Raw genomic sequence first — 12510 nt, 5'->3', positions numbered from 1 at the left:
TTCTTCCTGCTGGGTCCCCCCCCCCCCCGCCTCGGCATCACCTCCAGCATCTGGGTTTTCCCTGCACACTCCTCGGTCCACTGCCCGGTTCTGAAGCCTCGTCCGCCCGTAGGTATTGCTCACCTGCGCCCCGTAACGAAACCCTGGGCAGCCTCCTGCGTCTGCCGAAGCAAAGTGCCGCAAACACGGGGTCTAAAAACCAGAAACGTATCGACTCCGTTCTGGAGGTCAGAAGTCCAAAGTCATCGTGTGGGCCATACTTCCTTGGGAGGCCCTGGAGAAGGCCTTCCTCACCTCTCCCAGCTTCTGGTGGCTGTTGGCATTGCCGGGTTTGTGTGGCTTTTCCTCTGCGCGTCTCTTCTTTTCTGTGTCTCATAAGGACTTAGGGCCTGTCCACGTGGTCCATGATCGTCGCATCTTGAGGCCCTTTGCTTAGTAACATCTGCAAAGACCCGGTTTCCAAGTAAGGCCATGGTTGTAGGCGCCGGGGATTCTGACATGAATAGATCTTTTTCAGAGCCCCCATTCCAACCCTCCCCGAAATGCCCCTCCAGTGTCGGCTGATGTATTGTAAAACTTTCACATCTCTTTGGTTTGTGCTTGTTTAAAAAAAAATGCACTGCATTTTGTAGTACGATTTAGTATATTTATAATTTTATAATTTGATACCATAGATTATTTTAGACACACGTGTAGCTTCTTTTTTAGTTGATGTCATGGCAGGGACATCTTTCTGTAACGTCTATTGATAATACAATATCCCGTCATGTAACATTCCTTTGTACGGTAACCACATCCTATTTAAACCAATGCCCCCTCATAGAACATTCGGGTTAGTTTTGGTTTTGTAATTGTTTTAATTTTTTGTGTTTTGCTGCAAGCAGTGGCTTTGGAGCAGGTTGTTGGGTGTATCTATGGCATTGCCTTGAACTAGGGTTTCTGGATCAGTACTGTGTAAAACGTAAGCCTTATCTGCACCAAGATACCAGTTTTTACCTATCAGATTGGCAAAGATCCAAAAACTTGGATTTCTGGGTCGTACTGGTGAAGCTGTGGGAGCCAGGCCAGGGACAGCGCAGGTCCCATCCGATCCGATGGAGCCCCGCGAGCCGTGCTCCTGAGGGGCCCTGGGGTTGGGGGGGCTGATGGAAAATCAAGGGTCAGCCTGGACATGGGAGGGGTCACTTTTTGGGCTAAAAGGAGGAAAACCAAGAATCGTGTTTGTATGTGCTTGACCTTCCACAAAGAAATTACAGAGGAAGAAAAGGGAGCCAGCAAGTGACTCCGGTCGCACGGGCGGGAGGGAGGGAGGGGACAGGCTAGGGAGGCTTCTCACACGCTCGCTCGCCGGGTCGGGGGCAGGTGGGCGTTTTCTGTTCTAACACCGTATTTAAGGAGTTTCTGAGATGTTTGCCGGGTCCAGCACTTGTGTCTGCTCTGCCCTGGGGGACGCTCGGTCACCCCTGCCCGGCAGCCGCTTTAAGCGGAGACAGCGGAGCCCTGCCAACCTGTGGGTCCCGTGAGCGAGGGGTGAGGTGGTAGTTGCAGCGGGAGGGCTGATGGGAGCCGGAGCTAACGTGAACGCATGGGTTCACTGGGGGGGGCATCGGCTCTGCGATGTTGGGCGAGCATGAGTCCCCCCTTCATGGGGCCCGGTCTTTCCTTATGCGTGGAGGGGTGGGGGGCTTTCCGTACTCAAGTTCTAGAGCAGTTTGTATCTAGCATTGCTAATGAATACGGTTTTCCCATTACATTTTTCTTAAAAAAATTTTTTAAATGTTTTTTATTTACTTCTCAGAGACAGAGTGTGAACAGGGCAGGGACAAAGAGAGAGGGAGACACAGAATCCGAGTGGGCTCCGGGCTCTGAGCTGTCAGCACAGAGCCTGACGCGGGGCTCAAGCCCATGAACTGCGAGATCATGACCTGAGCTGAAGTCGGACGCTTAACCGACTGAGCCGGCCAAGGGCCCCTACTCTCTTGGGTCTCTTAGAGATGTAGCTGAAGCCGGAGGCCCCGCCGGAGGCTTGCCTGCCTGCGCAACCTGGGCGTGGGTTCAGGGGTGTCTCTCGCCGTGACCCCGAGGGCCTCGCAGCCTGAAGGAGCACGGGCTTGCTGCCTGCAGGCCCTCCGTCCTCACCGAGCACGGCGAGCGTGTCCAGGCTCACGTGTCGCTGTCCCTAGGGTACTGGGCCACTTTCTAAACATCAGGACTGCGTCTGGGTTTTAGCAAAGGAGTTGTCAGCATTTTCGAGATCAATATACAGGTTTTCCCCTTTAACCTATTACTGAGGCAAAACTATATTAATCGAGGCTCTGGGAGTGCCTCATCCCGGCACCAGGAGAGTCCGTGCCTTGGACTCCCTGGCGGTGAGGCCCGCGTGTCCAGGCCTGGGGTATGGCGATGTGAGACAGCCGCCCCGGCCCCCCGGACGGGCGTCTCTGTGTTGGAGCGCACGTGTCCCTGCCGGCCTGGAGGGGGGTCCACCACAGTGCTCGCAGGCAGGGGTGGGGGGCAGAAAGCAGGGCTGTGGAGGGACCTGGCCTGTGTGCACAAGTGGTCTGTGGCAGAGTCCTGAAGTGGGACCGTGGGGCCCCGGGGGGTGAGAAAGGCAGCGGCCAGGCCCAGCACGGTGGTGGAGGCGGCGGGGGGCGGGAGCGACGATGGGATTGAAAGATACTTAGGGGCAGAATGATGGAGCAGGGGGCGTGGGGGTGGGAGCCCGCGTCCCGCAGCCAAGTCTCTGGCAGGTGCCTGGTAACCATGCTGCTCTTGAATGGGGCTGCACAGAGACAGCTGGACCGGGCCCAAGGTGAGAGCCTTCGCCAGGGTGTCCGAGAGCCCTGGCCGGCACCCAGCCCGCTGCTGCGGTGGGCCTCAACCTCCCCCCCAGAGCCTCCCAGAGCGGCTGGCCTGGCCGGCTTCTTGCTGTCATCATCCGCGAGGGGCGGCCCCCCTGGCGGACAGTTGGCTCCTGCCTGGCCGGCGGCTTCCTGAGGTGTAGACACGGCTCTGGGGCGAGATGGCCCCCGTGCTCACACTTCAGGGCACAGTCTGTGGGGTTTCACTGGGTCAGGCCTTCGCTGGGTGACTGTTGGGGACCCTGAGTGGAAGGTGTCTGCTGGCACGGCTGTCCACGTGGGGCCCCTGTGTGGGACCGCCTGGGTCACCTGCTGTGGCCCCAGCAGGGCGGGCTGCTGGGGGCGGGGGGCAGGCTCGAAACCGGGGAGCCGTAGGGAGGAGCACAACGTTGAGGGCAGGTAGGGTCTTGGAGGCAGTGGGACTTGTGTGGGGGCAGGGGCAGGGGTCCTTCCTTGACCCTGGCCCATGGCCCAAGCTGTCAGCGTCCCCTGGGACTTGTGAGGAGGGCTCTGTCCCGGCTGGAGGGGGTGGGAGGAAGGGAGAACCTGGCTGTGGTGTCAGGGCCCAGGGGTCCGAGGGTGTGAGCTGCCTCCTGGACTCTGCGGAAAGCTTCAAGAGGGTTTGGCCTCGCCCACGGTGAGAGTCCCTGGCCCAGGTGACCGGCTAGGGCCCTACTTGGGCCTGAGAGAGCTGTGCTGCTGGTCAGACCGTCTGTCCTCTTGAGGGCCTGGAGATGAGGCCAGTAGAAGCTGAGGCCCTAGGCGGGCCGGAGCCTTCACTTCTCTCCTGCTGCATCTGGAGAACCTGCGCCACCTCCTCCTCCCTGTCCGTATCCGTCGCCCCAGGCCCCTGTCCAAGGTAGTTAGAGGGACCTCCCTGGATTGGTGAACCCCCCGACAGCTGTTTCCAGCCCCCTTCTCCTTGCTGCTCCGTCTCCAGTCTTTGGGGTTGGCTAGACCCTTCTCCCCTTCTCTGGGCCTTTGCACGTGCCGTCGGTCTTCCTGTGCTTGCTAGCTGCAGCCTGGCCTTTGGTCCGGCGTCACTGCCCCTTCCTTTGGGAAGCCTGTTCTGAGAAGGAGCCTTTGTAGGGTCCGCGTGGCTGTTCCCAACCTCCGAGGCTCACTGCGGCTGCTGTTTGGGGCAGAGTTGGCAGCGGCAGGCTGAGAACACCTCTTCACTGGACTTCCCAGCTGCCACCACTTTCCTGGGAGCCCCCTGTTTGAACGTGGCGCCGGGGGCTGCAGTGGCCACTTCCAGGTGGGCAGCCCCATGTGAGCGACTAGTGAAGGGCCTCAGACACTCCTCTGGTTGACCTGACGAGTGGGCCTGTGGGCAATAAGGGTGGCTGCTTAGAGGTGGCGGCCTGGCCTGGAAGGAGACTGAGGCAGGCTGGCCACATCTTGTGGAGATTGTCTCTGTCTCTTGCAGCCCAGTACACGACCAGGGTGGAAAGGCAGGGTGCAGACCTGGGGCTGACACCTTAGGTGTGAGCACGGCTCCTGCTTTATGGCTTCCTGAGGTACAACGAGATAGACTCCACCCTTGCCCCGCCCCTGCCAATGCCGACATTCCGCCCCGGAGGCCAGCAGTGACAGTCTACTGACCCACTCAGCGATAGGGGTCGGGTCGGGGGATCCGGGAGGAGCCGTGCAGGGCCCTGGACTGGTGGTGGCAGCTGGGCCCCAGGACCCAGGGGGCTGGCCTGCACCGTGGGTGGTGGGTAAGGTGCACCCGGAGCTGGGGGAACACAGCGTCCCAGGACAAGCCAGACTGGGGTCTGCTGAGTGGGAGAGATGGAGGCTGGGGTGCAGTGTGGAGTCCTGCTGGACGTGAAATCGTAGCAGTCAGAGTGGAGAGAGCATCCTGAGTCCTAGGACCGGGTGAGGTGGCCTGGAGGAGCATGGGGGTGGGGGAGGGGGCTTGGGCTGCAGGGGAGAGGGGCGAGGGTGGGCAGAGCAGGCTGCTGGGGCGCGAAGAGTGGTGATGAACCGGCGATCCAGGGACCCGGGGCACCGCTGCGGGTAGGCCTCCAGCCCCTGCCCTGGTGGGATCCGCCTACGTCTGCAGCCAGGGTGCTGGCCGTGGAGCTTGGGGGTGGCCCAGACCTGTGGGCATCTCCTGCAAGGAGTCAGTCGAGCCTGAGGGCGCCGTGCGGGGCTGTGCGGTGGGCGGGGGTGGGCCCCTAGATCCGGCCCTGGCCCGGCAGTGTGGCTGGAGTTAGCAGGGTCCGGCCGCAAGTGGCGGGGGCTGGAGGCGGGGGCGGTGCGCCGTCGGAGCTCGCGCCAGGGCGGTGGTGCCAAGCGCATTGATCAGCCGAAGCCCCGCCCCGGGCTGGCAAGCCCCGCCCCGGGCCCCTGGGCTCCTCCCCCAGGCTGCGGCTCTGGCCCGGGCAGTGCATTGCGGGGCCGGGCTCTGCGTGGCGGCAGCCGCGCCGCCCTCAGTCCCGGCGGAGACATGGACCCCTCGAGAGCCATCCAGCAGGAGATCAGCTCCCTGAAAGGTGCGGGCCGGGGCCCGAGCCAGGGGGCGAGGACCAGGCAGTGACCTCTAGCTGCGTGCAGCCCCGCGCAGGACCGCGGTCGAGGTCTGCGGCTCCCGGGGTGGCCTTGCGGACGGGGAGCGGGAACCGCAGGAGACCCCAGGCCCGTGCACCACCAGGGCTCCAGCTGGCCGGGGTCCGCCGGGTCCGGCTGGGGGCTACCCCTGCGGCCGCCTTGCGGCCCCGAAGCGAGCGCCGGGGGGCGGGGCGCGCTGCTGCAGCGGCCGGGGCGGGCCGGAGGCGAGAGCCGGCTTTGCTGCGGGTCCGCCCCTTCTCCTCCCGGACTCTGCGGAGCCCCCGCCCCGCTGCCGCCCTGCAAGGCCAGCGTCCGAGGGGACAGGCCAAGGCAGTGGGTATCACTGCGGGGAGGCGCCAGGCGGGCTGGCCCCGGGCAAGTCCACACTGCGGCTCTTTGTTCCGTGGGGGGGGGGAGGTGGGGGCTGCCGGAGGACTCCGACTGGTTGCCCTGGAAACCTGGAGGGCCCCGGAGTGCGGGGGGAGGAGGCCGCCCTGCCTACCCGCCCTGGCCCTCCCGGCGCCTGCGGTTCTGCAGGGTGGGGGCGGGGCAGAAACGGGCACCCTCCCAGCCCGGGACCTCGCGGGGGGCGCCCCCACCCAGCGCGGAGACGGACGGGAGGGCGGTGTGGGGCAGCAGCCGAAGCTGCCGGGAACATCCTGCTCCGGCTCCTGCCTGCTCCCCCCTCAGCCGCCGAGGGCGCCCGGCCGCGGCCGGGAAGGGGATTCCCTGCGATGCCCCGCCCCTCCCTGCGGAGCCCCACGTGGCGGGCGCCTCTTGCAGGCCGGGGTCGGAGGAGGCCTTGGGGGTGGTCTGGAATAATTTTGGGAGAGGGGCATGGGCTGGTTTGGGGAGCGGCTTGGGGGGCTTGGGGGGAGTAGGTCGGGAAACCAAACCAGGAAGATGGCATGGGGGGAGAGCAGGAGGCGAGCCCGGGGCTACGGCGGGGGGGGGGCAGGGGAGGGCCGAGGGGCGGGTCAGCAGAATGGGCGAGCTCTTCGGACACGGGGTTGGGCCGGAGCGCTGGGGGGCTGCTGTCCTGAACCGCAGCTGCTGCCGGTTCTCGAAGCCACAGCCCGGGTGGCCGCGAGGTCCCGCAGGCGCCTCTGGGCTGGAGGGCGTGGCCCGAGTCCACTCCCGCGCTGGCTGTGCGTCCCCCGGGGCGCGTGGCCGTGCGGGCCGGCCGGCTTCCGGCTGCAGGGCGCTGGCGAGGCGGGCGGAGGGCGCGCGGGCGCCGCAGGGAGCGGGCAGGCGGGGCAGTGCCGGCCGGACAGTCGGCCGCGTCTTCACGTTCCGTCGCCGCATCCGCCAGGACTGGGCGCGCGTGCGTGTGTCTAAGGAGTGTGTGTATGCATGTACGTGTGAGTGTATATGTGTGCATGAGAGTGTGTGTGTGCTGGGGGCGCTGTTTGGACCTGGCTCTGCGGTGCCATGGCAACCGCCCCATAAACCCGCCCCTGCCGGTTGCCAGTTGGCCGCCTGCCCGGGGGCGCCTCCCACCTCGGGATCCCCCACCCCCGCCCTGTTGGCTCTATTTATAATCAGTTCCCGGGTTAGCTGCGCTTGGTGGGAATGGGTGTGTCGGCTGGGGGGAAGGGGAGAGCCTGGCGGGTGCGGGTCGGGCGGCCCTGCGGCAGGAGTGCGGTCCGGCTGGAATGGGGGAGGGGCGGGACATCCAGGCTGGGTCCTCAGCTGTGGGAGCTGGAAGTGGCTGATGGGTGTGGCAAGATCCGGCTGCGGGGCCTCCCGGGCAGCTCCTGGACCCTGCCGTGGGTCTTCCTTTGACTTGGGCCCCTGATCGTCTTCTGGTGAGGTGCTGCTCCCCCTGCATCTGCCCAGCTAGTCCACGGGCACTCAGGCCACCTAGGGCAGGGTGTCTGTGTGGCAGTAGGGGCACCACGCCTGCCTGGCAGGGGTTTGATTTCCTGTGGCAGCTGAGAGTTTCTGGGTTCCAGCAGCCAGCCTGGGGCTTGGGGTGGATAGAGGCCCTGCTCAGAATGTTTTGGGGTTCCCCTTGATCTGGCTTGGCATGGGAAGTGTTAAATAGGGTGGCCACAGTCTTGGGCCTGGCATTTGGAGGTGGGGGCTCTGTCCCTTTGCTTGTGTGATGGACAGCAGCCAGTGGCGTCCAAAGCCCGCCTGTCCACGTGCCATGGCAGCTGCCACTGCGGTCCCCCCTCCGACCTCTGCCCCCCAAGACCCCAGCTTTCCCCTCAGACCTCAAATGCCCCATCAGGCCCAGACAGCCCAGCACCCACTTTCAGATCCTGGTGAATCCCTGAGTGGGGTCCCCAGCCTGAGGAGCCCTGTCCCGTCTCCCCTTCTCCCTGCTGCCCCCGTTGTAGATTCCCCCTCCCTTAGTCTCAGAACCCTTGAAGGAAGTGTTTAGAAAGTGACGTAATTTCTGACGTGGGAGCTGTGGGGCCTGGGAAGGGGGGGCTGCCCGGGCGGCTGCCACGGCAAGGTGTCCCCCACTCTGCGAGGGGCCCCCTACTCTGCAAGGGGCCCCCCACTCTGTGAGGGGCCCCGGTGGCTGTGGGTGGGAGGGGCCGCCCATGCTTGCTGAGTCAGAGGGGGCCGGCCTGGGCGTCCCGCAGGGAGGGCGGGCCGGCAGGAGGCTCTCGCAGGCGGTGGGCAGGCGGCAGTGCCGGCCGGGATCTCAGCGACTGAGCTAGGGAGCCAGGCTCGACAGCCACAAGCCGCGGAGCCCGTGCCCTCGAGCCCAGCCCGCCTGCCAGCCTCCGCCTCGCCTGAGGTGCCTTGTGGGCCTCCTCCCTGTGCCCCGCCCGTCGCCCTCGCCGCTCGGGCTCTGGCAGCCATGGTGGCGGGTATGCTCATGCCGCTGGACCAGCTGCGGGCCATCTATGAGGTGCTCTTCCGTGAGGGCGTGATGGTGGCAAAGAAGGATCGGAGGCCCCGCAGCCTGCACCCTCACGTCCCTGGCGTCACCAACCTGCAGGTCATGCGCGCCATGGCCTCGCTGAGGGCCCGGGGCCTGGTGCGGGAGACCTTTGCCTGGCGCCACTTTTACTGGTACCTCACCAACGAGGGCATCGCCCACCTGCGCCAGTACCTGCACCTGCCGCCGGAGATCGTGCCCGCCTCTCTGCAGCGCGTGCGCCGGCCTGTCGCCATGGTGATGCCTGCGCGCCGCGCCCCCCATGTGCAGTCTGTGCAGGGGCCCCTGGGCTGCCCGCCAAAGTGGGGGCCGCTGCCGGCTGAGGACCCTGCCCGTGAGGAGCGGCGGGTCTACCGTCGGAAGGAGCCTGAGGAGGGGGCACCTGAGCCCCCTGTGGTGCCCGCCACTGCCCAGGGGAGCCTGGCGAGGCCTGGCCCGGAGCCTGCCCCAGCCACAGGTCAGCTGCGTCCTGCCCCCAGCCCTGGGGGACGGGGATGGGAAGGTGGTGCCTGGGCGCAGGCCTGGTGGGCTGGGGATGGCAGTGCACGTGGGGGACCTTCGCTCACGCCAGCAGGTGGTGCTCTGTCTGCCCAAGGGTGAGGGTGCAGGCGCTCCGGTAGTGAACTCACGTGGCTCCTCCTCCCGGCTTGAGGACCTTGGGGTGGGTAGGCCAAGGAGGAGCCCATGGGCCACTGCCAGCCCAGCCCCAGGCTCCCCTGCGGGCTAGGGGTGGGGCTCACAGGGCCTGGACTGGCAGGACCAGCTGTTAGCACAGCCCTGCCCCACACGAGCTAGCTGCTCCCCCCAGCACTGCCCTTGGCCTGCGCCCCGCTTGCTTGTATGTCCCTATGGCCTGTGTGCCCCGAGGCCCTCTCTGCACGAGGTGGTAGTGTGTAGAGGGAGACAGAACGGGGAGGGAGGGTACCACTCTCCAGCGGTGTGGCCCAGGTGAACTGCCTGACCTTTCTGCGCCTTAAGTCTGTCCGGTGGGGGTGACATCTGCCCCCATGGTTTTGTGGCCCGTATGGTCTCGTGCTTTGGTCCTGTGACTGGAGGCTGGCCAGCTTGGGGTCAGTGATGGGACAGCCCTGGGTTGGGGGAGAGGAGCAGAGGGCGAACCGGCGGTCAGGGTGTGGTGGGCACCGGGCCTGGCCCCAAGTCCAGGCAGATCCTTTCTGATGGAAGCTGGGTCACAGAGGATGGAACGGGTCCTACGGCCCCAGGGGTTGCCAAGTGACCCTGTGGCGTCCTTCCTCTGGGGCATCCTCTATCCCTAAGCGCCTGTGTTGGCAGGACCCAGGTAGGCAGATGACTGGTGTCCCTTGGAGTGTGAGGCTCACACATGTACTTTCGGAGCTCACTGGCCTTGGTGCTGATCTGGGGTGGCCCTGGTGCCCCGGCAGAAGGCAGGCGCGGCTCTGCCTTCTTTGTGTCTTCTCACCCCAGGAGGAACACGGTGTCGAAGGGGCTGGGAAAGGGGCCTGGCCTGAGGCTAGTGGGGTGGGCAAGAGCTTGCCAGGTGCATGGGGGTCAAGGGACCCGGGTGCAAGTCTAAGGTGCCAAACGGGACCCAGGTCTGGTGTGGGGTGGGGTGGACCCGCTAGGGCTGTGCCCTGGGAGCCCATCTGGGAGGATCAGTGAGGTTGCGGGGTACAGGGCTGGTCTCTGGGCTCTCCCCGTGGGGTGGCCTTCGGACAAGTTGCAAGACCTTTCCAAACTCCTGTTGGTGGGGTGACAGTGTTCCCCACAAGGAGATGAGTGCTTGGCTGGGCGCGTGGTCAGCACCGACTGGCCTTCAGTGGCCGAGCCCCAGCCCAGGGGTCCTCCCGCCCTCGCCGCGGAGCCCCTGCACTCTCCCTCTTTTGGGTTGTGGGTATGTTGAGTGCGAGTTCCTTCCTTCTCTCCCCTTCCTTCCTCGCCTGTGGCCAGGCTGGGCGGGCAGATGGTAGCAGGGCCAGGCTGGGGGACTGGGTGTGGCTGCAGCGGGCGGAGAGGAGGGCACCCCCAGCCCTGGTGGAGGTGACTCAGTGTTCCCTCCCGGCCGCAGCCACAGGCGGCAGCTCAGAGTTTCCAACAGGAAATGAACTCCAGCTCCAGGCTGAGTCAGGCCTGCGGGTGTGGGCTCCCCAAGGGCCGAGCACAGGACCTGAGGGCCACCCTAGGCCAGGGGCACCTCGGGCATGCTGCGTGCCGGCCGTGGTGTGGGCACAGCCTCGTCAGTGGGGTTGTGACGGCTCCACGCTCAGGCTGCACCTAGAATCGCCAAGTCTAAGATAATGAACACTCGGACCGCTTCCTCGCCGGCTGTGTCCTCCCTGGGCAGCTGATAGGAGGGGAGGGCAGGAGCGCATGGGGCCCCCTTCACCCACCAGAATGGCCGCCTCTGCCTGTCCAGCCTTGGCCAAGGAGCCGTGGGTGTTGTGGGTGGTCAGGTGTGCCTGCTGCACCTCCGTCCCCACCTGGGGGCCTCCTCATGGCAGGGCATCCACTTCTTGTTTAGCTGCACATCGGCCAGACCCAGACCAAGCCCCCAGCCGGCGGGGGGGCCCCGACATCTGGGGATGGATTGGATGAGGAACGAGCAAGGGGGAGGTAGCTGGAGGCGCAGTTGGGAAGGCTCCCTCTAAAGAGGTGCCCTGAGCGGAGCCGGACTGCGCAGGCTCCACCTGGAGCAGCCCTGGAAGGAGCCCCAGCGAGGGTGGGGGGGTCGGGGCGGGGGACAGGGACTCGGGGAGGCAGGAGTTGGAGCTTCCCCTGTGTGGTGCAGAGTGGGAGCGTGGGGGGGGCTTGGTATGTGAGGTTCATTTACATTTCAAACAGTAATGCTGGGCCCAGTCCACGTTCTGCCTGAGCTGAGGTGCTCGCAGGGAGAAGGCACCGCCTGAACGCTCAGCCCAGCCCAGCTCCGGAGCTTTCCGACAGCGCAGGCGAGCGGCCTTTGAGCACGTTGCTGCCGCCCCCCTCCCCCAGCGCACCCCGACTTCCCTGCGTGGCCCTCCTGTCCCAGAGGGAGACGCCACTGACTTGCTCTTTTCATGGCTGTGTAGCGCCACGTGGTGGGACGGGTTTTCGCAGCTGCCGCTGGCTTTGTGTCCGTGCCTGTGCACGCTTGCTGCGGTACCTGTAGAGCTCCAGCGGGTTCTGAAAACAAGGTTGTGGCAGGGTGGGATTGGCCTTTCCCTGGGTCCTGCCGGGCTCGGTGGGATGGAGAGGCAGGGACACAGATGTGGCACTTGCCTAGGTTGGGGGGGCGATTGGGACTCAGCTGGTTGTGGGGTGCGTGGAGGAGGGCTGGGTGGCCTTGGGGCCTGGGACAAGGAGAATGTCGAGGAGGCTGGGGAAGGGCAGGGCCGTGGGGCCTGTGAAGGCTGGGAGGGGTACTGGGGGGTGCCCAGGCGGTGTCAGCTGGCAAGACTCGGGGGGGGGCCCTGTGGGCTGCACTGAGGCTCAGAGATTTCGGGCAGGCCCGCCCACTGTCCCACCTGGGCTGGTCGGACCCGTTGGTCCACTGGGCTTCGGCTCTGCTCCGCTCACTGACTAAGGGGTGGCTGTGAGGAGGAGTCACAGCTCCCAGAGCTGGGTGGGGAGGCTGGGGCCTGAGTGAGCCCTCCCTCTGCCTCCCACCCTTCCCTCCTTCCTGTCTCCCTGCCTTTCCTCCCTGCCGGCTCCGTGGCTTGGCCCGCGCTCAGCCGCCATGGACAGGTACAGCATGGAGGAGCTGATTCAGCTGGGCCAAGGTAGGGCAGCGCCCGGGCGGGGGCTGTGGGCACGTGGGCTCCAGCTGGGCTGGGCAGGGATCTCCGGGACAGCCTGTGGCCGGGGCTCGGGGGCTGCTGGCCTTGCCCGGGACATCAGAGCTCAGAGGTGCAGGGATGAGCCGGTGCCCCTCTCAGAGCTGCCTGGGAGTGCGTCTGGTGTGGGGCGGAGGCATCTGGAAGTGAAACGCCCTGCCTCAGGTGGGCGGTGGGAGGCCGTCCACTGCCCTGGAGGGGCCGGCCCTCCCGCTGGCTGTGGCTCCTGGGCTCTCCTGAGGCCTCCCTCTGCCGGCTGCGGAGTGTCCCACGTATGGAGGCTTGGGGGCCCAGCACCCATTCCTCGTAGCTCCTGGTCCTCCCCAGATGGACCACAGTGCCTGTACCCTGCGGTCAGAGTGGACCACACGTGCCAGACACTGTCTGGGCTCAAGGCACAGCC

The 12510-nt window shown here is 65.6% G+C and overlaps 1 protein-coding gene across 4 annotated transcripts in view; it reads left to right on the top strand.

Annotated features, from left to right (window-relative positions):
- The window catches only part of LOC120246538 (plectin), a 53929-nt gene that overhangs the window by 11908 nt on the left and 29511 nt on the right, over positions 1-12510 (top strand). For 2 of the 4 annotated variants that reach the window (XM_039254128.1, XM_039254127.1), the window contains exon 1: positions 8236-8773. The exons of the other annotated variants lie outside the window; for them this stretch is intronic. In XM_039254128.1, coding sequence (XP_039110059.1) covers positions 8236-8773 — 538 coding nt within the window. Of the gene's footprint in view, positions 1-8235; positions 8774-12510 lie in introns of those variants that run through there. 4 annotated transcript variants of the gene reach the window in all.

Source organism: Hyaena hyaena, unplaced genomic scaffold, assembly GCF_003009895.1.
Source record: "Hyaena hyaena isolate Hyena2069 unplaced genomic scaffold, ASM300989v1 scaffold_474, whole genome shotgun sequence".
NCBI classification, from domain to species: Eukaryota; Metazoa; Chordata; class Mammalia; order Carnivora; family Hyaenidae; genus Hyaena; species Hyaena hyaena.
Note: the sequence above shows the minus strand (reverse complement) of the source record. Positions and strands in the feature narration are given on the sequence as shown.